The following is a 27,029-nucleotide window of genomic DNA, read 5'->3' on the forward strand; positions in this document are numbered from 1 at the left end:
GGCAGGAAGCCATAGGTGTCTAAAAAGGGAGCACTATCAATTCAGAAAACTTCATCATTTTCAATTTTCCATATGTAAGGGTCTGAAATGCATTAGATCAATGAAAAATATTTTTGTTTAACCCATTTTTCTCTCTCTTTGTGAACTCTGAACTTGTTCCAGTTTATCTGAATCCCTCTTAAAGTGTGGTGTCCAAAATTTGGAGTCTGGTCCTGTAACTTTTTATCTGCAGATCCATATTGCTGCATTTGCTGCAATACATGCATTTATGCATGTTATAAAGCATTGTGCGGGGAAAAAATCTCTCTCAATGATGATTACAGAATATAGATGTTGGGACTATAGTCTTATTTTAATAAATGAGTAGTGAATGGACCGCCCTGACTTCACACAGGTTGGAATTGCCTTCCGTTTGATACACTTTAGCCTTTAAATGAAGGTACGCAACTTTCAGAGTTGGACACATTGTGTCCACCTTGTGTGAGTGAAGCCACGGATGCTGCCACGCCTTGCTGTAGCCCCTGCTATGGTGCACCATTATAGTTCTCTGAGGAAGAATTCTGTCCATCTATTCCCCTGAGGGGGCAGGCTGCCCCACAGCACGGGAAAGGGGGAAGCTGTATACCCCTTGGGCTATTTCCCCTGGCTTCAAACTGTGTCAACTGCAAACCTATGTGCTGGTTGGGAAGTCTTCCACCTAGTGACTGAAGATGGTACTGTTGGCTTCAAAGACACAGAGGAATTTAAATGAATGAAAAGTAAGAAATGAGTTTTAAAAACCAGGCCCCCATCTATACAACAACGGGATTGCTCCTCATTAAATATAAACCCACATTTTTGTTGATTCGAATCTAGGTAACAGCAGCAACAGTGATTTTTTCCTGAATTTTTTTTATAGTGCAGTTATAAATGTGCACATGCGCATATACGATGGTACGATGCTACGGAGTAGAGATGATGGAAGCTATAAATTTTATATGTGGTGCTTTGCAGAGTCATATAACAGACAAACCAGAAGCGGGAGGGGGGAAGGAACGAGGCAGCAGAATCAGAAAATTCCAACTAAAAGCATGAAGGAACGAGGCAGCTAATAGGTGGGAAAGCTGGAAATCAGCCAATCACGTTGTCGTACCCTCAAAGCTCCGCCCACATGTCAATATTTGATTTAACTCCCCTAAAGACATGTAACCATAACGCGGCGCAAACTCGGACGTGATCCAAAAGTCGCAGTAAATCGCAAATGCAAATATGCGCATTATCGCGTTAAAATCCCAGTGCTACTGCGAATGGACGGCTGTGTCATGTGTCCTGAAACGCGAATATGTGCATTTAGGTTGGGGTAAACAAGCCATATAGACAAGCTCCAGACCACATCACACCAGTCCTTTTCCAGCTTCATTGGCTGCCAGTCCAGGTCCGGGCCCGATTCAAAGTGCTGGTATTAACATTTAAAGCCCTAAACGGCTTGGGGCCAGGCTATCTGAAGGAACACCTCCTCCCATATGTACCTGCCCGGACCCTAAGGTCATCCTCAGGGGTCCTTTCCGCGAGCCCCTGCCAAAGGAAGTGAGGCAGGTGGCTACCAGGAGGGGAGGGCCTTCTCTGCTTTGGCACCCCGGCGGTTGAATGAGCTCCCTAAGGAGGTTCGCTTGGCACCTACATTATATGCCTTTAGACGCCAGGTGAAGACCTTTTTATTCTCCCAGCATTTTAACCGTCTATAAATAAATTTTAACTTGGTGTTTTCAATTTGTAATTTTGCATTGCTGTTGTTTTTATCTGGTTGAGCTTTTATATTGTATTTTATATTATGGTTTTATACTGTTGTTTTATACGTTGAATGTTTTTAATTTTTGTGAACCGCCCAGAGAGCTCCGGCTATTGGGCGGTATAGAAATGTAATAAATAAATAAATAAACCCCAAGATGCATATTCCTAGTGTCCCCTTAGTATGCATGCCAAGTTCCAGGGGGCTTGTTTTCAAGATCTTGGAGATATGGTGCTGGCAGACAAACACACACATCCTTTTATAGATAAGGTAAATGAGATACATAATCTACAATTAAAATAGTTTCCTTTGTTAGTATTGTCATGGATCATATTTGTAATGATTCTTTATTGTCCACTTTTGATGACTGCTATTGTTTCAAATATTTAACCCATCTGTTTCTTAAATAAAAAGGAAGCTGATGACTTAATTCTAATTAACATTGATAATGGCGATATTACGCAATCCAAGTCTTCTGAAGATGAGACTGAAATTCCAGATATCCCACAGCAAGCGGCGAGAATTTTTATAACAAGGTAACGTTAATGGAGAATGAAATACTTTAAGAAATAAAATAAGACGCTAGACCAGAATGAAGAAGTTGTGTGTTTAAGATGATGTATGTTACATATATGATTGATTTTCTTTTTATTATCTTTTGTTTATGCTGTGGTTTGGATCCAGAGAACTGTAAGCGGTATTCCTCTTGAAGAAGTTTTGTCCCCACTTCCTTGTAGTTTGTCCTGACATGAGCAGAAGTACCTTTCTCTCAGGCAAAATATTGGTTGGATCAAGCCCTAGGCGTCCTCAATTATAGATAAAAATACTTGAAATAAAATTGTTGATTACTTCATTAGATTTTGTTAAAATGACTATTGCCTGCATGAAATTTTTTGTTCTTATTAGCTAGATCCAATGACTGGTATAAGATACTGGCTGCATTCACACGGCTGTCATGCCTCTCCCAGAGTCATCATCAGAGGACAAAGGGGAAGAGCAAATCTCCAATAGATCCTGGGGAGGGGAGCGTGTTCAGAGGAGGGCAACCAGGATGATCAGGGGTCTGGAAACAAAGCCCTATAAAGAGAGACTGAAAGAACTGGGCATGTTTAGCCTGGAGAAGAGAAGATTGAGGGGAGACATGAGATCACTCTTCAAATACTTAAAAGGTTGTCACACAGAGGAGGGCCAGGATCTCTTCTCGATCCTCCCAGAGTGCAGGACACGGAATAACGGGCTCAAGTTGCAGGAAGCCAGATTCCAGCTGGACCTCAGGAAAAACTTCCTGACTGTTAGAGCAGTACGACAATGGAACCAGTGACCTAGGGAGGTTGTGGGCTCTCCCACACTAGAGGCCTTCAAGAGGCAGCTGGACAACCATCTGTCAGGGATGCTTTAGGGTGGATTCCTGCATTGAGCAGGGGGTTGGACTCGATGGCCTTGTAGGCCCCTTCCAACTCTGCTATTCTATGATTCTATGACTAGCGGCCCAGGTGAACAGAAGCCCTGACTCTCAGAGAGCAGGCAAGACCCAGCAGAAGCCCCTTTCATGGACTCAGAGAACGATGACGGGGGTCACGAGGCTCCTCCAACCCCAGCTGAATGCAGGTTACTGAGAGCGAGGGATCAACGTCAGCAGGCTGCCAGAACATGGAAGCTACAGGGATGATTGCTGGTACCTGGTGTAAGGTTAAGACTTAAAAGGCTCGGAGTAGCGCAGTGAAGACGCTGGAAACAACACACCTACTTCAGTGTCTGGCGTATCCAGCTTTTCAGGTATCTGGATTCCCGGCTAAATTACAAGCCCTGGAACCGTGACCCCGAGCTCTGACTTCATCTAGGAATACTGCTCAGTGACTCTGGACGGCCTCATTCGACTCTGCAGGCATCCAAGCTGAGGACACCTGCTGTAGTTTATCTGGCTCAGCCTCCACACTTACTAACAACAGCTGTAAATTCCTCCTTCTAGCCGACAAACGCAGACAACAACATGACAACCTACCCTGCGAATAACCTATGCAGTGCGGGTTGCTCATGGAACAATCCACTGTGTGCCCAGCAGATTGGGCTTACTGTGGGTTATTATCTACTCCTTCCTCCTCAGATCTCTAGACATTCTCCCAGTGGCAGATCCTATCTTGTCTGCGTGTCCCGTCCCCCTACTCACTCTGATCGTGACCCCTTTTCACTCCCCACTGTTTTTTAAAAAATAGATTTGTCCCCCAAAATCTGTGAAAATGGGGGTGTACTTTTTTAATTCTTTCTTTCTTTTTTTTTTTGGCCCCAGAAATTTGCTCAAATGTTGGTCATAATTTTATTATTGTTGTTAATATTGGTCTTTTGGAGGTGCGAGAGGGCACCCTTATAGCTGTCGAATATAGAGAGACTTTCCTTGTCAGTGCCTTTGTAGGCTTCATCTGTCAAAGGGAACTAAGTGCGCTAGGAAACCTACAAAGGAATTGAGAAGATGAGACTGCATCTAGGCTAATTTGTGCACCGCTGACAATGACAGTTCAGAAAAGAGGGCAAGAAGTAAATGAACCATAAAGGGAATGGGAATAATATTGCCCACTTAGAAAGGTTGATTCTTACGGGGTTAAGTGTTGAGAACTGACATGTGTCAGTAGCCTGCTTCCATTTAACAATTCCCCGAGTCTCCGGCTACTTGACAAAGGGAAGATGTAGCCCTCCCTGACTTTTCACGACTCCCACTTGCAGTAATCGCGGCAGTAAAAATTACAGCCCCATTTGCGCAAAATTGAAATTAAAAAGAGGTTGTTAAATGAGTGACAGCCTCTCTAAAGTGCTTGAGGTGACACAGGAAGAGCAGCAGAGGTTTTATCGCTCTCGCCAAACAGCTCTATACTGATCACCGTAACCCACAATGGGTTGGCTTTGCTGGGTTTGGACAACATGCCAACCTGTTGTAGGTTGAACAACCTTAGAACAATAGAAGAAAAAGGGGGATGTGTACTCTGGTGCTAAGTAAGGTTTAAAATATTTAATAACGATTTCTTCAATAAAAAATGATAAGTATATTCAAATAAGACAGATTGACCCGTACACTAACTCGACGTTTCGGGCCCTTAGGTCCTTCATCAGGAGCTGCAAACAAATCATACAATCTATCAGAAAACATCTCTTTAAAAATAGACATACTTTTTACATATTATCTTCAATATACAATACAAAGAACAACACTCATACAAGCAAATGCCTTTCAGTGATCAGTTTTTAATCGACCTATCTTTCTCAAAGGATTCCACTGCCATGAACTCAGGGAGCCAATAACTCCAATATTTTTAATGTGCTGTGTAAGCTTACGTATAACCATAACTCCCCGGCCCATAGGTTATGTACTTGCCAAATGAAAAAAGCTTCCCTTAATAAATAGTATCATAGAATAGCAGAGTTGGAAGGGGCCTACAAGGCCATCAAGTCCAACCCCCTGCTCAATGCAGGAATCCACCCTAAAGCATCCCTGACAGATGGTTGTCCAGCTGCCTCTTGAAGGCCTCTAGTGTGGGAGAGCCCACAACCTCCCTAGGTAACTTATTCCATTGTCGTACTGCTCTAACAGTCAGGAAGTTTTTCCTGATGTCCAGCTGGAATCTGGCTTCCTTTAACTTGAGCCCGTTAGTTCTTAGCTGCCAGTTTCTCCTAGTTCTCTGCGCTCCCACAGACACAAACATAACAAAGACTGACCTGTATCGTCGTCAAAATTTGTTTAACCAAAAAATGTAGAATCTCTTTTTCTGTATTATCCTCCGGAGGACTGTTTAAACTGTAAAAGATACTAACTATGTACGTCAGGGATAAACGGCTTCTACTTATCTCAGATAAGGGCGTGGGCTAACTAGCCTGAATGTCAAATTGGGTAGTGATCCTGTTATCGCTCATGTTAAGCCCCTGAGAGCCCAAAACGTAGAGCTAGCGTACGTGTCAATCTGTCTTATTTGAATTTACATATCATTTTTTATTGAAAAAATCATTATTAAAATTTTAAACCTTACTTAGCACCAGAATACACCTCTCCCATTTTCTTCTATTGTCATTGGTGCTTTTGTCCCCTTTTCCACTACAACAACCTTTAGAACAAGCCATGGAGTTGTCAGGGTGTCTTATTGGCTTCAAACAAGCTGCCCTGCAGGAAGCTGTCTGGGTTCCGATGACATGACAACCTACCATGGCTTGTTGCCTGTGATGGGTTATCGTGTCCTGCAAACCCATTCGCTTTGTCAGAATAGTGGCTTTTCTCTTGCTTAAGAAACCAATAATAGGTTCAGGAAAAGAAAAACGATATAGTGGTAATCCCACTTTATTGCATGTTGGAGCTATAGTAATCCAACATCATCGGATCTTAGATCTTTTATGTAAAGAGAGTGGCATTGGTTTTATGTAAAAAAACACACACCTGGTCTTATGTAAAGACATTGGTGCAGTATATGCTGGCCTGTTTTTCTGCTTAGTGCTGGAAGGTAGGGGTGCGCGTTGGGCAGAGGCCAAAATCATATTGAGATAGTAAGATGAGAAGGATTGACTCCTACACTGGAGTGGAGATCCATTTTACTAGTGGGATGAGTAAGTGACAGTTACGAAAAACGGAAGTAGACATTGTTTCAAAATGCAATAATGTGAAGGAATTAAGTGTTTCATCTTCCTCTCCCTAAAGGGTTGAAAACCTTCAGCTACACTATGACCTAGAACTCTGCCATTTTAATTCCTGTACCGACCTTAGTGAAATACAGTTGCGTAGGAGAAATTGGCAACAGAAGCTGAATTCTGAAATTCAGCAGATTACTCTGCAGTTAATAGTCAATATCTTCAGGTAGGTGACAAAAGATTCTTTGTAATAATGCTCAATCCTGGAAATCCCTGTAGCTGTAGCACTTGCTTTCTACCTTTCTGCCTGTGAGATATCTTTGTACCTTGTTATCTTCTGTACTAGATTAGATAAAGAAATCACTAAGGCTTTGAATCTGGCATTCAGTGGCAAAGAGGGTTATTTTACGTATTTTATATATTTTATATATTTTATACTTATTGTTGTTCTCTGCCTCAATCAGGATGGCGAGGCGGGTAAGAAATAATTTATTATTATTATTATTACCGTATTTCTTCAATTCTAAGACGCCATCGATTGTAAGACGAACATTAATTTCAGTACCACCAACAGAAAAAAAGCTTTGATTCTAAGAAATAATAAACGCACCCGCAATTCTAAGACGCACCCCATTTTTAGAGATGTTTATATGGGGGGAAAAGTGTGTCTTAGAATTGAAGAAATACAGTATTATTATTTGTCTAACTTGTTTTACATTTTGTATTTTTATATTTTTATGCTTTATTTTATTATCTTATGAATTGTTGTAAACCATCCAGAGAGCTTTGACTATTGGGCAGTATAGAAATTAATAATAATAATAATAATAATTTAAAGATCTAGGTGAAGAATTTCTATTGGGATAAATATTTGACCAGCACTTTCTATAAAACGTAAAGTAATATAGAGTAAACCGGGTGAACGTTCTTACAGTGGGCTTGAGATTTTTGCTGCTGCTTTCTTCCAACTTTCCCTTTGTTCTTTTTTTCTTCTTCCAGTAGTGTCTTTCTTTCTTCTCCTGCTCTATGTTCCAGAATCCAGGAGTAAAGGAAAGTAAAAGTAAAGGAAAGCATTTGTTGTTTGCAAATCGGGATGTGTGTAATACAATAATTAACAATAAGTTATTGCTTGCAGATAACCACCTCGCTATAACAGGCACTAGCACAGAGGGCTTTAAAAACAGGGAATAGACTGGTTCATAGTAGATTTAGCAATGGCTGTAAGCGTTATAGCTATGTTAGAAAGGATTCTTCATGTTTAGCAGTTTTTAATTATAGCCAGCATGCCCTGCTTGTGGGCTTACAAGGCGCTAAAGCTGAAACCCAGCCCTGGATCTGATGGGCCTTTGGCTTTCCAGTAAGATTCTTCTTGCCTTAAGAGTATTTGTGTTTTAAAAAGGGCTTGTGGTGGTTTCTGAATATACATTTATGTTTTATTTGTTCTATTAGAATGTAGACCGTAATAACAGGCACTGGTTTTACTCAGTGGACAGGATATAGAATTGTGAGTTTTAAGAATATTGTCTTGTAGCGTTCATGAGCTCCAGTGTAGTGATAAGACTTTAAGTGAATTACTCATTCTGCTTATAAAATACTGTCAAAGAAACTTCCCAGCCTTCAGAATGACCTGTTGATATACCTCTTGTTTACATTTAACGAGAAAAGAGAAATATTACCAACATTGGATTGCTTGTCTTGTACTGTTTCATGATAACTGCCTTTGTATGTGTTTCCATGTCATCATTTATATAGGAAGAGTGCTCTCCGTTGTATTTACGACAACACATATATGAAAAAAATGTGTTGTTTAAGGCTTCCAAAAGAAGGTTATACTAGCATTAAGGGTATTATGCTTCTGCTAGGATATTTCTACCCATGAGTCCAATGAAAAAATATATTTATTACATCTTGAGTAATATAATCTGGGTTTTTTTTTATAGAGAGGTGAAAGACCATTTGAATTATGAACACAGGGTTTTTAATAGTGAAGAATTTATGAAAACAAGAGCAGTAAATGATCAGCCATTTTACAGAAAGGTAAGTCTTCAGAATATTAATTATTCTGTCACTTTAGTTGTTAATAGTATAACTAGAACTTTAAAGAACAGTTCAGATATTTTGGATTTAGTCTGTAGTTTCTGTTAACCTGTTCTCCTGCAGAAAATTCATGAATCCTAATGTTTTATAGCAACCTTGTTTCTGCCTATTTATTCATTAGTCTCACAAAAATCATTTGATCTTACATTGCATAACGGAAGAAGAATGCTACCTCGGGGATTTAATAATTTTATGCATGCATTTATTTGTTATATTTCTTAGTCCCCCAATAATGATCAATAAAATACTGCAGAACGTCAGTTAAGCTGTTTCAGTGGGGTTGCAATTTTATATCACGTAGCCCTTGAGTCCATCTGCATCTTTCTGCCCCCACAACCCCCCAGCCCCTCTGTCTGGGTGGAAAAGCCTGACCTATGGCATGTACTGCTAGGGACCAGGAGATTGTGATAAACACCTCCATGTATCTATGTTATACTGTACCTGCTGGGGACTTTAATTATAAACACTTTGGGAAGCCAAACTTGGCTAAAAAGGCAAAGTATAAATATAATAAATAAGTGTTTGCTGCTAGATACAGTGTGCACCTGTGCTAAGTCTTGGATATTGACCCATAAGGCAGATGTACATACTAAAACATACAGGTATTTATCTCAGCATCTATCATTGCAAGGGAAAGTGATGTTTGGCATCATCAACTGAACATAAGATGTTACTGTTGTTTGAAAATGGATAGAAAAGCTTGCAGCGTGACTTAAAACATTTCTAAAGTGAAATTGATGTTCCTGTGACAGAATTTTAGGAGGCCTTAATAAATGCAGCTACTGTTGCATTATCCATTTGGCTGAAAATATGTGCCACCTAGTGGGTGAACACAGCTAGAAAAGAAAATCTGAGAATAAAGAGAGAATTAGTTAGATTAGATTCATCTTTATTTATTTCATTTATTCGTCAAGAAATACTTTTGTAAGCCGCCATGAGAGCCTTTTTTGGCTGAACCCTAACCCTTAAATAAATAAAAAAATCTTGACAAAGCAGACTTGTACAAAATTCTTAATATAAGGATGATCCATTAAAAAAAAAAGTCAAGAACTGAAGTGAAAAATCTGAGGATCACTGCTTGAAGAAGGACCTATGTGTGGTCTGAAATGTGTTGGGATTTTTCTCATTGAATAAAACATCCTTTCTGTTTACCCCTTTGATTTTAGCTTTTTGGTATTCCGGTGAACTTAAAAGCAAATAAATAAATACTGTTGATTGACTGAGGGTGAATACTGTTGATTGACTGCTTTGCTTGCCCTCAGTGATGTCTGCACAAAGTCAACTCTGGTTATGCTTTGTTGTGGCATTATTCTGTTCATTATAAGATATTAATTTGGGTTGTTTTGACTATGTGACTACTTCTAGGAAGAAACCTGCGGGTGTTTTTTTTAAAAAAATTGTGAACAGCTGGAAAGAAAGAAAGACGTGCATATGAACAACATTAGAAGGCTCTCCTGCTTCTTCTGGTTTTTAGGATAATTCAGATGTTTCAGGGACTACTTGCGTGAACACAAAACCACTGCTAGTTGGACAACTATGATGACTTTTATTCAAAGCCAGCTGTGTTTCAGGTTATAAAAACTCTTTCTCAAGGGCACATCTTTTTCCAGGTAAAAAAACAGAGTTGCACAATACACATCCTTCAAGGTACTGGTTTTGACCCACAAAGCCTTACACAGCTTGGGACACAATACCTGACGAAACGCTTCTCCCGACATGAACCTACCCGTACACTCTGCTCAACATCTAAGGTCCTTCTCCAAGTGCCTACTCCGAGGGAAGCTCGGAGGACGGCAACAAGGGAGAGGGCCTTTTCGGTGGTGGCCCCCCAATTGTGGAATGATCTCCCCAACGAGGCTCACCTGGCACCAATATTGTTATCTTTTCGGCTCCAGATTAAGACGTTTCTCTCCTCCCAGGCAGTTAACAACATTTGCTGAGTTTTTAAACTGACCAAAGAGTAGTTGTTTTAAATGATATTGCTGTTTTTATGCTTTTAACTTTTTGTGTATTTGTTTTTAATGTTCACCGTTTTTAACTTTTGTAGACTGCCCAGAGAGCTTTGGCTATGGGGCGGTATGTAAATGAAATAAATAAATAAATAAATAATCCTTCCAGGGATACTACTGCAAAAAAGAAGTGTCTTGGAAAAAGAAGTGTTCTTGAGAAAGTTTTTTTTTATAACTCGAAACGCGTCGGGCTTTGAATAAAAGACATAACGGTTGTCCATCTTAGCAGTGTTTTTGTATTCAGACGCTTGGAAGGTTCCCTCTTTCAGTCTGCACAATGCTTTGGTGCCTTCCCACCTAGTTTGTCAGGGACTACTTGCCAATGTTCACTCTGGTCAGTCATAATATAGGAAGCTAAAGTGTCTTGTGTATAACTTGATTTGCTCATAAAATCGTCATGTTTGATATATTACATTTAAAAGTATAGTTCATTCAAGCAATAGTTATGCATTTACTGAGTTTACATCTAAATACCTTTAATTATTATAATTTTATGAGCAAGCCAAGTAATGCCTGATGCATTTTATGTCCCTAAGGTAACAAAATGGCTTTAGATCTGTAAAGAGTGCTAAAATATAATAGGTACTGTATATTTTTCAAATCTCCCCGAAATCTCAATTTTTCTGACCCCGCCTCCCCCTAGCTTCAAACTTTCTGGAAATTTTTACATCTCTCTGAGTCTGTCAGAATATCAATGCTGCTTTCCTTATTGTGCTTTGCAGGTATTGGAGACGTATATGTTCCATTCTTTTCTTAAAGCTCGCCTTAACAGAAGGATGGATGCTTTTGCCCGCCTAGAGATGAGCACTCAAACTGAAGAAGATAGGTAAAGCTTTTTTTGCTGTATTTTCTTGCCTACGTGAAAGCACAGAGCAAATGATGTTTTTGTGCTGAGCACATAACGTCCTCATGAAGCATGATTTAAAATATATGCAACCAGTTGGCCACATAGTTCTGTGGATTGGAATAACGTGCTCAAGTTACAGGAAGCCGGATTCCGGCTGGACATCAGGAAAAACTTCCTGACTGTTAGAGCAGTACGACAATGGAATCAGTTACCTGGGGAGGTTGGGGGCTCTCCCACACTAGAGGCATTCAAGAGGCAGTTGGACAACCATCTGTCAGGGATGCTTTAGGGTGGATTCTTGCATTGAGCAGGGGGTTGGACTCAATGGCCTTAGAGCCCCCTTCCAACTCTACTATTCTATGATTCTATGTCTTTGTGGGACAAAACACAGGCCAAGTTACATCACAGTTTGGGCTTTGCAAATTCTGGATATTCGCAAGTTCGCTAAGCCACACCTGAATTTGATACTGAGCATAGAACTTAGCATTTTAAAAACTGTGCCATAGTCCTACTGAGTCATTATGCCGAATAGGGTGCAAGCAACATGCATCAGAGGGATGGGGCTGCACATGCCGCCCTGGTCCCCAACATCCTTATTGATGCCCGTCCTGCCCTCTAAGCCCCACAACCTTCCTGTCTTGAATGAGGAGGTTTTCAGCAGTCTTCTACTCACATTCTCTTGGTGATGAGTAGAACCGTTTCCACAGTTGGGGACCCTGATAAAGAAGAGGTTCCATTCATCTGGGGGCTTTTACTTGCATCCAAGCCGTTGTGAGTAGAAGCACCCTGCAGATTTCCCCACTCAACATGGGGGAGGCTCGGGACCAGCCCTGTCCATCTTCCCACATGTCGCTTGTTCTCTATTTGGCATAATGCCTGAATAGGGCTTAAGTTTCTAGACCTTATAACTGCAGAGAACTACATTAGAATCATATAGGGAAGAGTTTGGGGGAAAGGTCTGGAAAGAGCTCCTCACTCACGTTCTAGAGAACATGGATTTATTTTGTTAATTATACTACTTGTGGGCATTGTCAGGGCTTAGATCCAATAATCCTTTGATTTCCATATATAACACACAGGTTAAAAATAATACAGATGTCGTTTCCTTTAGATTAAGTTCGATGTTTGATAGCCCAAGGAGGCTAACCATGGAGAAAATGGCTACAAAAAGATTTAACCCTCAGTATATGATCAGCAAGCGTATGGGAATGAGTTTGCCTAATCTGCAAGATATCAAGCTGAAGGATGGTCCAACTAGGAATTCATCTTTTCGGAATATAAACACTAAGCATGGTAAGAGGGAAAAGGGAACTGTGACTATTGTAGTTGTTGCTTAACTGATTCTAGTGCAAACCTTAACTGTGAAGCTTCCATGAATCAAGGGGCAAAAACCGTCTTGGCTGTAATGGAAGACAAACAAAATGGTTCAGCCTGCAGCTTTTATTGTGTATCCATTAGGTCTGTGCAAGCTTCGGGCCTCTGATTCGGAAATCCGAATCACAGAGGCCATTTTGGGACGGATCCGCCATTTTATTGCACAGCCCTAGGCCCCCCCATACAGCCTACACCTCCCAGTGCCTGGGAGGGCGGTATGTACCAGGGCCCAGAAGCAGCAGGAATACCGGAAGTAGCTGTTGCCATCGCCGTCTCCCATGCGTGATGGCCGCCCGCCCGCCTCGGGGGAGGCGGCGATGGCGACAGCTACTTCCGGTATTCCTGCTGCTTCTGGGCCCTGGTACATAGAGCCCTCCCAGGCACTGGATGCTGGGAAGTGTAGGCTGTATGGGAGGCCTAGGGCTGTGCAATGAAATGGTGGATCCCTCCTAAAATGGCCTCTGTGATTTGGATTTCTGAATCCAAGGCCCGAAGCTTACACAGTTCTAGTATCCTTCTCAGGGTTGGAGGAGAGGAAGAAGTGACATCATGTGCTATTATGCCAGAGGGAGGAACCCCAAGGAAGGGGACTAGTCTATTGGTCCCCAGCTTTGTCAATCTGTCAGCCTAGTACGAAAGCTGCATGGAGCATGCAGTCTATCAGAGTATTGTGTATCAGTGTTTTAGGAACTACTCATTTCAGTGTGGTGAGACACAAGAGCAGATGCATACTTGCTACTTTGCCACCTGAAGAATTGGGTGCTGATGGCCATGTCCCGGAAATAGGACAGGAATGTAGTGAACAACTTCTTGTTAAAGCAGTCTGACAGCCGTTACTGAACTAAATCCTGAGAATTAGGGCTGTTCTCTGCCTCGGACCAAGGCCCTGAGTCCGAGCCAAGGTGGACTGATTCGGCCCGCCTTGGCTCTATTCTGATGTGGTTCTGGTGATGCCCGAGGCAGCCCGAAGCCTCCAGCTGCCTCAGAGCTTCGGAGCCGGCCCTCGGCAGGTCCCTTGCCTGCTGCCATCTGCTGTCACCTTCTTGCGGCTTCCGGTGCCCCAACGCAAATGACTGGAAGTAGGCTACTTCCTGACATTTGCGTCAGCGGCACTAGAAGCCTCCAGAAGCAAGAATGTGATGGTGGAGGCAGCAGGTAAGGAGATCAGGGAAGACTTTTCTGGGTGCCGACTGCTCAGCCCGGCACTCAGAAAAGTCCGAGTCGCCTCGGAGGGCCCGAATCTTGCCTCGGCTTCTGCGCCGAGGCAGGTCGGGCAACCCCTGAAGCACCCCTAAGCCAAACCAGGGCTGCTTTGGGGGCTCCGAGCCAGCCTCCAAGGAGGTTCGGGGGGTGGGTGCACAGCCCTACTGAGAATACATTGCAGAACTGTATTTTCACATTCCTCACAGCAGTCACATATATCAGAATCTCAGATTATTCTTTCAGGATGGGCTCAAGTCAGTCTTGTCTAATAGTTAGGATTTCCATCTTTCGAGTAATTTGGGGTTCCTTGTCAGGCCTATAATTTCTCTTTCCCATTTGCGCCCTCTCTTTCCTTAGGAGCTCACTTGCCACCCACATAACATTTTTTAAAGATCAGCTTCAGTGTCTTTTCCATTGCTGTTAGGAGTAAGTGCTTGGATTGCATTTTGTTGCTTAACCCATGAGCCTCGGACCTTGGAAGCCAATTTATCCTACTGCAGAGTTCCTGCCAATCTTTGTAGTCTTTTTTAGAAGAGGAAATATGTAGAAATATAAGGAAGCCTTCTTAAAGTGAGTGAAACCAGAGCGTAGTAAGGATACAGCAATATTCAATGGCCTTTGGAGTTTTATTGCAAACAGCTTTGTCTTCTCATTTTCTAGCTGCAAGTGTGGTCTCTAAATCAGTGAGCACTTTCAAGATCCCAGAAATCCACTTTCCTCTGGTGGGCCAGTGTGTCTACTCTTACTACATTGACTTCATCAGCCATCTCAGCAGAGCTATCACTATTGTTTCTCCTGATAACTCTGCACTTCTGGCAAGGTATTTCTATCTTAGGGGACTGATTGGTTTGATGCAAGGAAAGCTTCTAAATGCTCTTTCGGACTTCCAAAATCTGTACAAGACAGACATAAGGATATTCCCCACTGACCTTGTGAGGAAAATGGTGGAAACACTTCCTCCTTCTGACCGTTCCCAAGCAGACCAGAAGCCAGAACTGAAGAGGCTGATAAGTCAAGTGATGGATAAGCAAAGGGAAATAACCAAAGTGGATGACCATGTGAAAAACTTCGCGTTGCCCAAAACTCACATGCAGCTGGGTGACTTTGTGAAGCGCATTCAGGAATCTGGGATAGTCAAAGATACTGACACTATACATCGGCTGTTTGATGCATTAACAGTAGGTAAGCAGGAATAATAGGAAGATATGCTCACACGTATAAGTTCATCGGCATATTTCATGATTATTTTCCTTTCCTGTCCTGAATATGGCTGTTTCTTTTTACATAAACTTGTCCTTTGCCCTGGTACGTTGGTCGTCAACAGGATGTGAATGAGTGCTTGTTGAGAAACGGGTGCACAAGCAAAGGCAGCTGTTGATAGGCAGAATGGTACCACCATCTGAATTGTGTGTGTGTGTGTGGCCTGGTTCAGACAACACACTAAACCATGCTGCTTAACCACAAAATGGTTAATGGAATGCATTAAAGTCAATGCATTCCGTAAACCATTTTGTGGTTAAGCAGCATGGTTTAGCGTGTTGCCTTAACCAGGCCACAGTGTGTGTGTGTGTGTGTGTGTATGTATGTGTGTACTTGCTATGAGTACTTGTTGTGTGTCTGGTTTGACTGCTTAGTGATTAAGTTGGTGTGTCATGCTCTGGCTATGTAAAACTATTATCAGAAGGTGAGGACATGGACTTTGATTTGTATAATTAAGGTACCTTTATATTACTTTTTCAATATAAAATTCCCAAAGTAGGAATGCTTAAGCTTAAATGTGTCTTCTCTATATGCTGACAAAGGTAGCTGAGTGAATGACTTAAAAAATCCTTCCAATTGATTTCTTTCCCATTCCCTAAGTATCACATCTTTTGTGTTTTTTATTTCTTGATTTTTGTGTATATATTTTTTATAATCAAGTTTTTGTGTACAGACCTCCTTCTTAAATTACTGTTGCCCATGTGTTTGTGCCTTTTCCTTTCTCTGCTATATACTTTACAAATATACTGGCTCTGCTATTTTGAGCAACCCCCCCTAAGCCTCCAGAATGCAGAGAAAAAGCAAAGGAATTCTGATTCTGAGGGTCAAACTAGATACAAGGGATATAGCCACGTTTGTTCATAAGTTTGTCATGTTTGCATATAAAGCAATGGATAGTGTGTGTATGTCTGCTTTTAACATCAAGACAGGCCGGCTGGTGAGGGCAGCTAAATTCTCTTCCGCCATCTGTGCTACACTCACTCACCTCAGGCATTTTCCTTCCAGTCTGGCTCACTTCTGTTATCTAGTCTGGGAGAAAGGTGCCTGTGTGACAGCCCTAGGAGATAAGGCAGGGAGAGTTTAAGTTCCATCAGCATTGGCTCCTTCTGTCTCAACTAGTCTGGCCCTGAAATGTGGCTGGAATGATCCCAGTTCTCTCTCTGGCTTCCATTTTTTTGTTCTAGTGCCCAGGAATTCTAGTAATTTCCAGTCCTGTTTTGAAATTTTGTATATCCAAATGCCTCCTAGAATTATACCTGGCAGCTCACACTAGATGCCTTTTCTCAGGGACTCACCTAACCCTTTAACACACAGGTTGTGTAGAAATGTTAACAGGATATATGGTTCCTTAATTTTAAGGACAACAGAAACAAATAGATCCAGAAACGTTTAAAGACTTTTACAACTACTGGAAGGAAACGGAAGCAGAGGCTCAAGACGTAAACTTGCCACCCACTGTAATAGAGCATTTAGACAAAAATGAATGTGTCTACAAGTTATCGAATTCTGTTAAAACTAACAAAGGAGTTGGAAAAATAGCAATGACTCAGAAGCGCTTGTTCCTTTTGACTGAAGGAGTTCGGCCTGGCTATGAAAACATTGCAACTTTCAGAGATATAGAGGTGAGAGTGACATAAATATCTAAATAGTCTGATTTTAAAGATGTTTATTGCATGATTGCAGATTTGGGACTGACATGGATCCTAGTCTTGGGCCTCTAGAAAGTCTTAGAAATAGATATTTCTATGAGTTGGGGCTGATGTAGGTGTCTGAGATAATTATTTTTAGACATCCAGTAACTAAAATGGTCATTATAATCTTGTGCAACACCTCGGCCTTTGGGATTAGTTTGAATGGTGGTCAATTTCATTTATTGTCAACTGCATTACAGCAAAACCTGGGGCATGTTTGGTGATTTGTTCAGCACTGCGGACAGCACTGGAAATGCCTGGTCTCACATTTTCGGATTCGCGTGCAAATCAGGACTAGAAATCTTCATAGAATCATAGAATAGTAGAGTTGGAAGGGGCCTATAAGGCCATCAAGTCCAACCCCCAGCTCAATGCAGGAATCTTCCTCTGATTTGCCTTGAAATGAGAGCAGACATTTTTAATATTATCCCATGAAATACATAAAGAACCCAGGGGGCTTTATTGTCCTTTAAACACGCCCCCATCTAAATAAAAGCAAAAGCAAGCCTCTATAAAAGGAGAATCATAGAATTGTAGAATAGCAGAGTTGGAAGGGGCCTACAGCCATCGAGTCCAACCCCCTGCTCAATGCAGGAATCCACCCTAAAGCATCCTTGACAGATGGTTGTCCAGCTGCCTCTTGAAGGCCTCTAGTGTGGGAGAGCCCACAACCTCCCCAGGCAACTGATTCCATTGTCGTACTGCTCTAACAGTCAGGAAGTTTTTCCTGAGGTCCAGCCGGAATCTGACTTCCTGTAACTTGAGCCCGTTATTCCATGTGCTGCACTCTGGGAGGATCGAGAAGAGATCCTGGCCCTCCTCTGTGTGACAACCTTTTAAGTATTTGAAGAGTGCTATCATGTCTCCCCTCAATCTTCTCTTCTCCAGGCTAAACATGCCTAGTTCTTCATAGGGCTTTGTTTCCAGACCTCTGATCATCCTGGTTGCCCTCCTCTGAGCACGCTCCAGCTTGTCTGTGTCCTTCTTGAATTGTGGAGCCCAGAACTGGACGCAATACTCTAGATGAGGCCTGACCAGGGCTGAATAGAGAGGAACCAGTACCTCACGTGATTTGGAAGCTATACTTCTATTAATGCAGCCCAAAATAGCATTTGCCTTTCTTGCAGCCATATCACACTGTTGACTGTACAGTATAGAGAATATATAGTATATAGTATATATATACAGTATATACAGTATAGTATATATATATACAGTATAGTATATACTGAACAGTATAGGGAATTGAAAAGATGCAGTTAGGGTTTGAGGCTGTGGACGGGGGGTGGGTGGAAGGAGGGACCAGGAGTATTTTTCCCTACATTAATGTTGTTAATTACATTTCTATACCGCCCCGTCGCTAAGTTCTCTCCTCATTTCTCTGTTAACTTCTCATCTCTCTCTCTCTCTCTCTCCTTCTCTCTCTTCTCCTCCACCTCATCCCCTTTCCAGGAAGTGAAGAGTACTACGGTCACTTTTCTTCTGCTCCGGATTCCCACTCTAAAGATAAAAGTCATGTCGAAAAAGGAAGTTTTTGAAGCAAATCTTAAATCTGAGTGTGATCTTTGGCACCTGATGGTGAAAGAAATGTGGGCTGGGAAGAAGATGGCTGATGATCACAAGGTCTGGCCCTTTGTATTAGCAGCTGACATATGTCTTAATTGTTAAAAACGTACTTTGTAGACTTTCGCCACATTTTTTTTAATTTTTAGGCTCATGTCTTAGATACCCTTTTCAACTATAAGTCAAGATTAATAATTAAAGAAGCAAAGTGACTCGTTCACTAAGGCATCAGTCCATTGTTGCAAAACATGATACTCTTCATTAATGTGCTTGAAATTGTCTATATGTGCATTTTGAGCACCTGTTGAGAAGGTTTAACATATATACAGGTGCCCCTCCTAATCCTTCCTTGTAGCATGCATGTGACTTATTCCTTAATTCCCTTTACCCTTTAATTTCCCCCTAATTTAGCACACCTAGCCCATCACGAGTAATATTTATTTTTTATTTATTACATTTTTATACCGCCCAATAGCCGAAACTCTCTGGGCAGTTCACAAGCATTATATTACGAATAATATATAGAAAACACATAGACGAAAGGGGGAGAGAGGAAAATAAAGCACAGTAGGATTGGTCTGTGTAAGATCTATGGATGGTTTAGTTTTCCAGGGAGCTATCTTCATAGGACTCCAAGAAACTTTTGGATTTTGTTTAAAGGTTTCTGGTGTTCTTCTGCAAAGTACCCCCCTCTCTCTCTGACTCTCTCTCTCTCTGACTCTCTCTCTCTGACTCTCAAACTAGATGTCATTTCTGGTGATTGGTTAGGCTCCAGACATTTTGTATCAGTATTTTAAAATAATGGGGGAATTAGATCAAGTTATACTTTCTGGGTTGAATCCAGCCTTCTTCCCTTGCTCGGCTTCGTCCATTTTCCTCTGCTGCCCCTCATGCCTGGAATGCTCTTCCAGAACACTTGAGAACTACCAACTCAATCACAGCTTTTAAAACTCAGCTAAAAACTTTTCTTTTCCCTATAGCTTTTAAACTTTGAGTTTGTTCTGACTCTATACTGTTAGCTTCACCCTTCCCGGTGCCTGTTTACACTTCCCTGTGCCTGTTTGCATTCTCTTTCCCTCCTTATTGTTTACTACAACTTTATTAGATTGTAAGCCTATGCGGCAGGGTCTTGCTATTTACTGTGTTATCTGTACAGCACCATGTACATCGATGGTGCTATATAAATAAATAATAATAATAATGGTGCCCTTGAGATGTGTTGGACTACAGCTCCCATAACTCCTTGGCTGGAAATTATGTGAGTGCTGGACTAACACATTTGGAGGCCACCAGGTTGGGAGAAGAATAGTCTAATCAATGAATTTATTTATTAGATATTCAAGAATTTCATTGCAATTGCCTTTTTAAAGGGTCTTGAAGGAAGGGCTCCTCCACTCCAAGAACAAGGATTTATAGTTCAATAAACAAAAGTTTCATTTCATGTTTGAATTTGGGAATATGATATATAGAATATTCCCTGCTAAAGACATGTCAGAGCCAAAAGGGCTTCAAACATATTGCTGGGAAATATAGAAGATGGGCCTTTTTTTGTAGGCGCAGAAAGTACAATGCAATTTGAAATCATAATTTTGTTCTTCTGTGTTGTTGTTTTTTATACTCTCAGGATCCCCAGTACATTCAGCAAGCGCTTACCAACGTTCTTCTAATGGATGCAGTCGTAGGCGCGTTGCAGTCTTCCAAAATAATTTATGCTGCTTCCAAACTATCTTATTTTGACAAGATGAAGAATGAAGGTGAGCTGAGTTATGGCTTAAATGCTCCAGCTGGCCCTTGCTCTATGTCTAAGAATGTTAATCCACAACTCAGCTGTCCTGATGCAGCTCCCACAATGCACCTGTGCAGGCCGTCAAGCCCAGGAATACCTAGGAGCCTGGATACCGTCTGTCACACTTGGGGTGCAACCAGGCCTATAGCGTGAGGAGTAGGATGCCAAGAGCAGTTGTGTAGCTATTCTGACTGCTTCCAAATGAAACCCCCTTTTTTCTTTTCTTTTCTGCGACTTGCTTCTATGCTTTCAGGCGTTTGGGTACATTTTCTTTTTTATTGCCATATTGTAACTCGGAAAGTGTGTTCGTCTGCTTTGCTTCAGTGCCCATGATGGTCCCCAAAACAACAGCAGAGACATTGAAACACAAGATCAATCCATCAGCCGGTGAAACGTTTCCACAAGCAGTGGAAGTCTTGCTTTATACACCAGGTAAACTGGACTCCTGGAGGGCAGGGAGCAGTTGGGATTGGAGGGGGCATTACACACACACCCAAATGTAAGGATGGGCGTATGCCAGCTTCTTAACAACTGTGGAAAGTGTGGCAAATACAGACATGCCCAAGGCCATCCAGTGAGCTTCATGGCTGGGGTGTGGGTGTGGAGATATGACGCATGGAAACCTAGAGTTGGAAGGGGTCATTGAAGCCACTCCCTTGCTGAGAGTAGGAATCCAGTTTAAAGCATTCCTGACAGATGCCTGTCCAGAGTCTGCTCTGTCCCAGTGGTGGACAGCCCATCACCTCCCTAGGCCATTGGTTCTGTTGTCTGACTGCTCTGACAGGAGGTTTTCCCTGATGTGCAGCCGAAATCTGCCTGAATAGCTCCACTCCAACGTCAACGTTCAATCCAGAAGAACATAAGAAGAGCCCTGCTGGATCAGAACAAGGGTCCACCCAGACCAGCACTCTAGTCACACAGTGGCCCACCAGCCATTGGCCAGGGATGAACAAGCAGGACATGGTGCAACAGCACCCTCCCACCCATGTTCCCCAGCAACTGGGGTATACAGGGTCACTGCCTCTGATACTGGAGGTAGCACATAGCCATCAGGGCTACTAACCATTTATAACCTTCTCCAGGAATGGGTGAAATGATACAAGGCGGAATAGTTCAGGAGTCATTGCTCTGGTGCCAAGTTCCTGTTAGGCTTGGCTATATGGACTAAGCTTTCTAAGATAAGGAGAGGCTCTTGAGCAAAATTCTTCATAGTCAAGACATAACAGTTGAGGGAGGCATTAGCAATATTCACTCTGAGGCATCGAAACTACTGCTGGTGTTTCCCCAGTCACCTGGCTTGCAAACTGGGACTGGCACGTTACCTGGGAATGGAAGCAAATGCATTTGTTATCAAGTGTGCCACTACTTTGTCCTTCGAATACTTAGGGCAGCTTGACCCAGCAGAGAGGCATGGAGACGCCCATCCGAAATTATGGTGTGCTTTGACTGAGGGGAAGGTTGTTGTGTTCGATGCATCTACATGGTCTAGACAACACTGTTTTAAAGTGGGGAACTCTAAGCTGGTAAGCAACATTTACTGTGGAGATATCACAGAATCCTTATTTACTAGTATAAAAAAGATTACTGAAATACGCTCAGACGTTTTGTCTCTTTCTGAATCTTCCATCTTGTTTCTGTTAGTAGATGTGTCTCTTGTTTTCATCTTTTGCCTCTATTTCTCCACTATTTATATTAATTCTGGCCAGATATGCTATATGTTGAAGAGGAGGCAGAAGGAAAACAACCAGCCTTCTTGCTTGGCAAGTGAATGTTAGTTAGCTGGTGGTCTCTTATTCTTTCCTTTGCTACTGTTTGGGATGCTTCAGGCTTCTTAGAGAGATAGAGACAGATTCTAGGTAGGTGGAGAAGCACAAGTGTGCGGAGTTGGAGTGACTCTCTTAGAATGAACAGAGAAATGCAAAATATTGTTTCAGCCCGGTCATATTTATATCCTGCTTGTGGGCTTTCACACAACTTAAAAGTGCTGCATCATTGTACATGGCAGATGTGGGAAAGGGTATAGATCTTCATTCAGTTGAGATAGATTATTTATTTATTTATTTATTTATTTAGAATATTTATATACCGCTCCCCATTGAAAAATTTCGGAGCGGTGTACAAGATAAAATGAAAATAGAATAAAACAGTTAAAACAAAGTTTAAAAGAAGCAAAAAAAGAAAAAGAAAAAGAAATCCAAGGCTGCATGTTAAAGAAAGGCTTCTTGGAATAAAGATGTTTTCAGGAGGCGCCAAAAGGAGTACAAAGTTGGCGCCTCTCTGACCTCCAGAGGCAGGGAATTCCACAGGAGGGGGGCCACCACGCTGAAGGCTCTTCCCCTGGTGGACTCCAATCAGAGGAAGGATCTATGTGGAACCACCAGGAGCAGGCCCTCGGATGACCTCAGTGACCGGGCAGGTTGGTAAGGGAGAAGGCGCTCTCTCAGGTATCCTGGTCCCAAGTAGATAGATGCCCAGAGATAGATGCCTCTCCCTTCCTAATGGAACAATGTTTGTTATAGGAACTACCCATCTAAAAGGCTCATATTAAAACACAGTTGTGTGTACAACTTATGATTAACTGAAGTTTCATCTCTGGAGAACACTCGGCTTTCTTTCAGAAAAAAATGGCTGTTAAAAAACCGTTGATGTGAAGGACAAGGGGTCTGATATGCCTGGGTTTGGCTTTAATTCAATGTTGCCTTTTTGTATCTGCCAGAATGTGTGTATTATTGTGGCCTGAGCTTCGCTGTCCCAGGCTCGGGTGGGAGGGAAGGAGCTGGGCGCGCCTGCCAAGGTCCTCTTTGCCTGGCATTTCCAACTCGCCCTGTAGCACCTGGGGGATTATCAGAAGTGCTTAGAAGTCAACTCGTTTCAGCTGTGGGAAAGAATGTGGGCCTCGCTCCTGTTGGGAGGGGTTGCCAGAGGCCCGGGAAGGGCATTGTTTGGTTGGGATGGATCATGGGGCCAGGTGGCCGAAAAGGGATAAAGTGGAAGGGTTTCCATCTTCTTTGCTGGATGACACACGTGTCAAGACAAGATCAGGTCCAGGTAGTCAGGGGGGACTGCTTGGAGTCAGTTAGGTTTTTCTTACGTTTTAAGTGTTGGGGTGTCTTGGACAAGGTCAGCCGCCGCTGCGGCTGGGTGGTGGAATGACTGATGGTTTTATTGGGGTAATTGCTAGCTTCTTTTCCTCAGCTTCCTCTCTCACCCCTTTTCCCCCACTCCCTTCCCCAACCTTTCCCCTTCCCCTTTGCTTAGCTTTTACCAACCAAAGCCTTACATGTTAGTCTTAGTTGTGTTAATAAACTTGCTTTGGTCCCTAATGTGTGTTTGTGCTTTATTCCTGGAACATCTGGCTCCTCCCGGTTGTGGACAGGGCTAGAGAGGCGGGTTGCCTGGGAGTCTAGGATGTTTGGTACAGGAGCCTGCCTTGCAGGGACGTCAGGTAGACCCTGACATCCGTTACAGTTGAGTCCTGCTTTGGAGAGCCCTTCCGGTTTATTATCTATTTATTTACAATATTTATAATACTGCTCCCCATTTAAAATTTCGGAGCTGTGTTCAAGATAAAATAAAAACAGAATAAAACACTTTAAAATAGATTTTAAAAGAAGCAAGTGTACAGTAAATGTACAGTTACATCAAACTTTTCCAGCTACTTATTAGTATTTAATATACTGAAATAAGTTTTATCCCCAATTCACATCCCACAAGTCTGGTTGATAATTGGAGTTTAACTTTTAGGTATGATATTCAGATCTTCCATATTATATTATTTAGTCTTCTTGATTTCTCTTTTCTTTTGAAAATGCAGACATGTATGGTAATGGCAGAACAAAGTCAAGTCTGGATCGGTTCTCAAGATTCCATCATCTATTTAATCAATACACATAGCATGTCTTGCAATAAGCAACTGAATGACCATCGCTTTGAAGTTGTGGACATCATTGTGGAGGACAAAGACAACGTGTCCAGGTCAGTTGAGTACAGCGTGGGCGGGCCTGTTGTTCAGGGTCAAGGGCTGCTTGCATCCTATCACGGGCTAGAGCAGAGTTTTCCAAACTGTGTGTCGCGACATGTTAGTGTGTCAGCTGCAGTGTGTAGGTGTGTCACGTGAACGTAATGAGAAACCTCTGAGTCTATGTGAAATAAGCAATACCAACTTGCATTAATTTTTACGCAGCAAAGGTGCCGATTAGTATGGTGCACTAGTATATTCCCCTTCCGTTGTATCCATGTATGCACACCACAGTCGAGGGATCATACAGGTACTGCGCATGCGCAGTATGCATAATCGGGTCGAAACAGCTGATTCCGTGTCACTTCCTGTGACGCGGCTGCACCTGGAAATTCGAGAAATTCCATGGGTCCAGTTTTTTTGATAGAACACCGTCTCAACCGCCGCTCGATTGCAGCTCGACAAAATTGGTTCAATGTGAAAAGTCTTGGAAATGTATGTTATTATCTTGCAAACCATATATTTAAAAAATATAAATGAAAGGTTTTCATGAGATACGTTGTGTCCCCATACATTTCGTCATTACAATTTATGTATGTGTCCGTATCTCTTATAAGGGGTTAGTTTAACCTCCGGTTTGCTAGTAAAACTGAATTAGTGTGTCGCGAAATGATGCATGTCTAAAAAGTGTGTCACCAACATGAAAAGCTTGGGAAGCTCTGGGCTAGAGGACTGTAGCTACGTCAGAGTAGTTACGTCTGACATAATTATCGTAGCATTTGCCAAGAATGGTTCTAGGTGCCAGGCCACAAACTAGTGAGCAAGTTGTCTTCATTTTTTGATGCCACAGTAGCCACAAACCAGCTGCACGGTCCTCATCTTTTCACGAAGCAATTCTGGCACGTTGGGAGATGTGATGGATCTCCTTTTGCCTTTGGACCTTGTAAGCCAGGGAGGAGGCTCTCAAGCTTTCAAAATAACAAGGAAGCTTAGAAACGAGAAAATGTAAAATATGTTTGATTTGTCTTTTAGAGTCTGAATCTTTAAGACAGCCTACTGTCCCATTCACGCATTGTCCAGAATTGCATTGAAGACACAGTGGTGATGATTTCACATTTTGACTTTGTCCACTGTACTGGTTTTTGTGTAGATTTCTGTTTTGTAACACAATGTTGTAACATCTTTGCACATGGGCAGTGAGGCATATTCGTGCAGCTTAGATGGGACAGTGATTGCTTGGAACATCAGCACCTTAAAAGTGAACCGCAGATTTCAGCTGCAGTGTGAAACACTAACTGCTATCAAATTCTACAATAACCGACTTTGGTGCTGTAAGTATCTTCTCTCTTTCTCTCTCTCTGTCTGTCTGCGTCTCTGTCTCTCCTCCTGTGTGTGTGTGCTTATCTAAAGTATGCTTTAATGAAAATAATAGGATTTAAAATGAAGAAAAAGTTCACCCATGGCTTGTTTTTATTCTTTACAAATTGTCCTCCTTTAATTGTAGTTGCTAAACCTGTTAAGCACTTGGTTATTTTTTCCCCTCTGGAGATTATTTGAACGTTGTAAATGCAACTGTGTGGGTTAAGTACTTTGCTTGAGGCATTTCTCCATCATGCCTGGGTCCAGCTCCAGCTCAGAGCCCCCTCCCTCCTGCTGCCAACTGTCTCTGCAGAGGCCACCAGTGAGGGAGGAAGCAGCAGCCAGGCACCTCTCCATCGTGCCTGGGTCCAGCTCCAGCTCAGAGCCCCCTCCCTCCTGCTGCCAACTGTCTCTGCAGAGGCCACCAGTGAGGGAGGAAGTAGCAGCCAGGCACCTCTCCATCATGCCTGGGTCCAGCTGTAGCTCAGAGCCCCCTCCCTCCTGCTGCCAACTGTCTCTGCAGAGGCCACTTGTGAGGGAGGAAGCAGCAGCCAGGCACCTCTCCATCATGCTTGGGTCCAGCTCCAGCTCAGAGCCCCCTGCCAACTGTCTCTGCAGAGGCCACCTGTGAGGGAGGAAGCAGCAGCCAGGCACCTCTCCATCGTGCCTGGGTCCAGCTCACAGCCCCCTTCCTCCTGCTACCAACTGTCAGCTGTCACTGCTGAGCTTTGAAACTAAGAATGTGGTGCCTGAATTTGCTTTTCTTTTCCCCCTCCTCCTCCCTCCCAATCCCCTTTCCTGTTGTGTCATGTTTTTTAGATTGTAAGCCTGTGGCCAGGGACTGTCAAGAAATATTTTTGTGAGCCGCCGTGAGAGCCTTTTTTGGCTGAATGGCGGGATAAAAATGCTTAAATAATAAATAAAATAAGAAGAAATCCCTCCTGGGGGCTCATGAACATTATCAAATACGGTCAGATACAGTAGTAAGAGAATGGGCTCATCTACACCAAGTAGGATATTCCATTACGAAAGTGGTATGAAAGCGGTAAATAAAAGGCAGGAGCCACACCACTGCTTTATAGCGGTAATGCACTGACAACTGTTGGGGCTGAATGACACATCTACACTACACCAAGCAGAGTATAATTCTATGAAAGTGGCATGAAAACATTATATGGTATCTGTCAATGGGTCCCAATAGACATCAGTGCAGTTCAGTACCACTACAAAGCATTAGTGTGGCTCCTGCCTTTTATATACCGCTTTCATACCACTTTCATTGTGGAATATCTGCTTGGTGTATGTCATGGGCTGGGCCCATGGTCCCTTTAAGAAAACATCTTTGCTTTATCCCGGAGAGAAGGAGATCGGTTTCTTTATGTTCAGAAGGGAGTAGCAAGCTAAATGACAAGGCCACGCTTTTGCGAGAAGCGCCTGGCATCTGATAATGCCTCCCCGGGCTGGTACCCAGGGAGAGAGTAATAAGTTGCAGCTGTGCAATGTCTGAGAAGC

General features: G+C 42.5%; 1 protein-coding gene across 3 annotated transcripts in view; it reads left to right on the forward strand.

The window, feature by feature from the left end:
• Window positions 1–27,029, forward strand: part of DENND3 (DENN domain containing 3) — a 66,123-nt gene that overhangs the window by 34,049 nt on the left and 5,045 nt on the right. For all 3 annotated transcript variants that reach the window (XM_063131173.1, XM_063131174.1, XM_063131175.1), the window contains 13 exons: window positions 2,183–2,304; window positions 6,441–6,596; window positions 8,311–8,407; window positions 11,199–11,302; window positions 12,435–12,616; window positions 14,561–15,082; window positions 16,520–16,782; window positions 18,304–18,474; window positions 20,039–20,168; window positions 20,525–20,632; window positions 21,587–21,723; window positions 24,015–24,175; window positions 25,356–25,489. In XM_063131173.1, coding sequence (XP_062987243.1) covers window positions 2,183–2,304; window positions 6,441–6,596; window positions 8,311–8,407; window positions 11,199–11,302; window positions 12,435–12,616; window positions 14,561–15,082; window positions 16,520–16,782; window positions 18,304–18,474; window positions 20,039–20,168; window positions 20,525–20,632; window positions 21,587–21,723; window positions 24,015–24,175; window positions 25,356–25,489 — 2,287 coding nt within the window. The remainder of the gene's footprint in view (window positions 1–2,182; window positions 2,305–6,440; window positions 6,597–8,310; window positions 8,408–11,198; window positions 11,303–12,434; window positions 12,617–14,560; window positions 15,083–16,519; window positions 16,783–18,303; window positions 18,475–20,038; window positions 20,169–20,524; window positions 20,633–21,586; window positions 21,724–24,014; window positions 24,176–25,355; window positions 25,490–27,029) is intronic.

This window comes from Elgaria multicarinata, chromosome 7, assembly GCF_023053635.1.
Source record: "Elgaria multicarinata webbii isolate HBS135686 ecotype San Diego chromosome 7, rElgMul1.1.pri, whole genome shotgun sequence".
NCBI classification, from domain to species: Eukaryota; Metazoa; Chordata; class Lepidosauria; order Squamata; family Anguidae; genus Elgaria; species Elgaria multicarinata.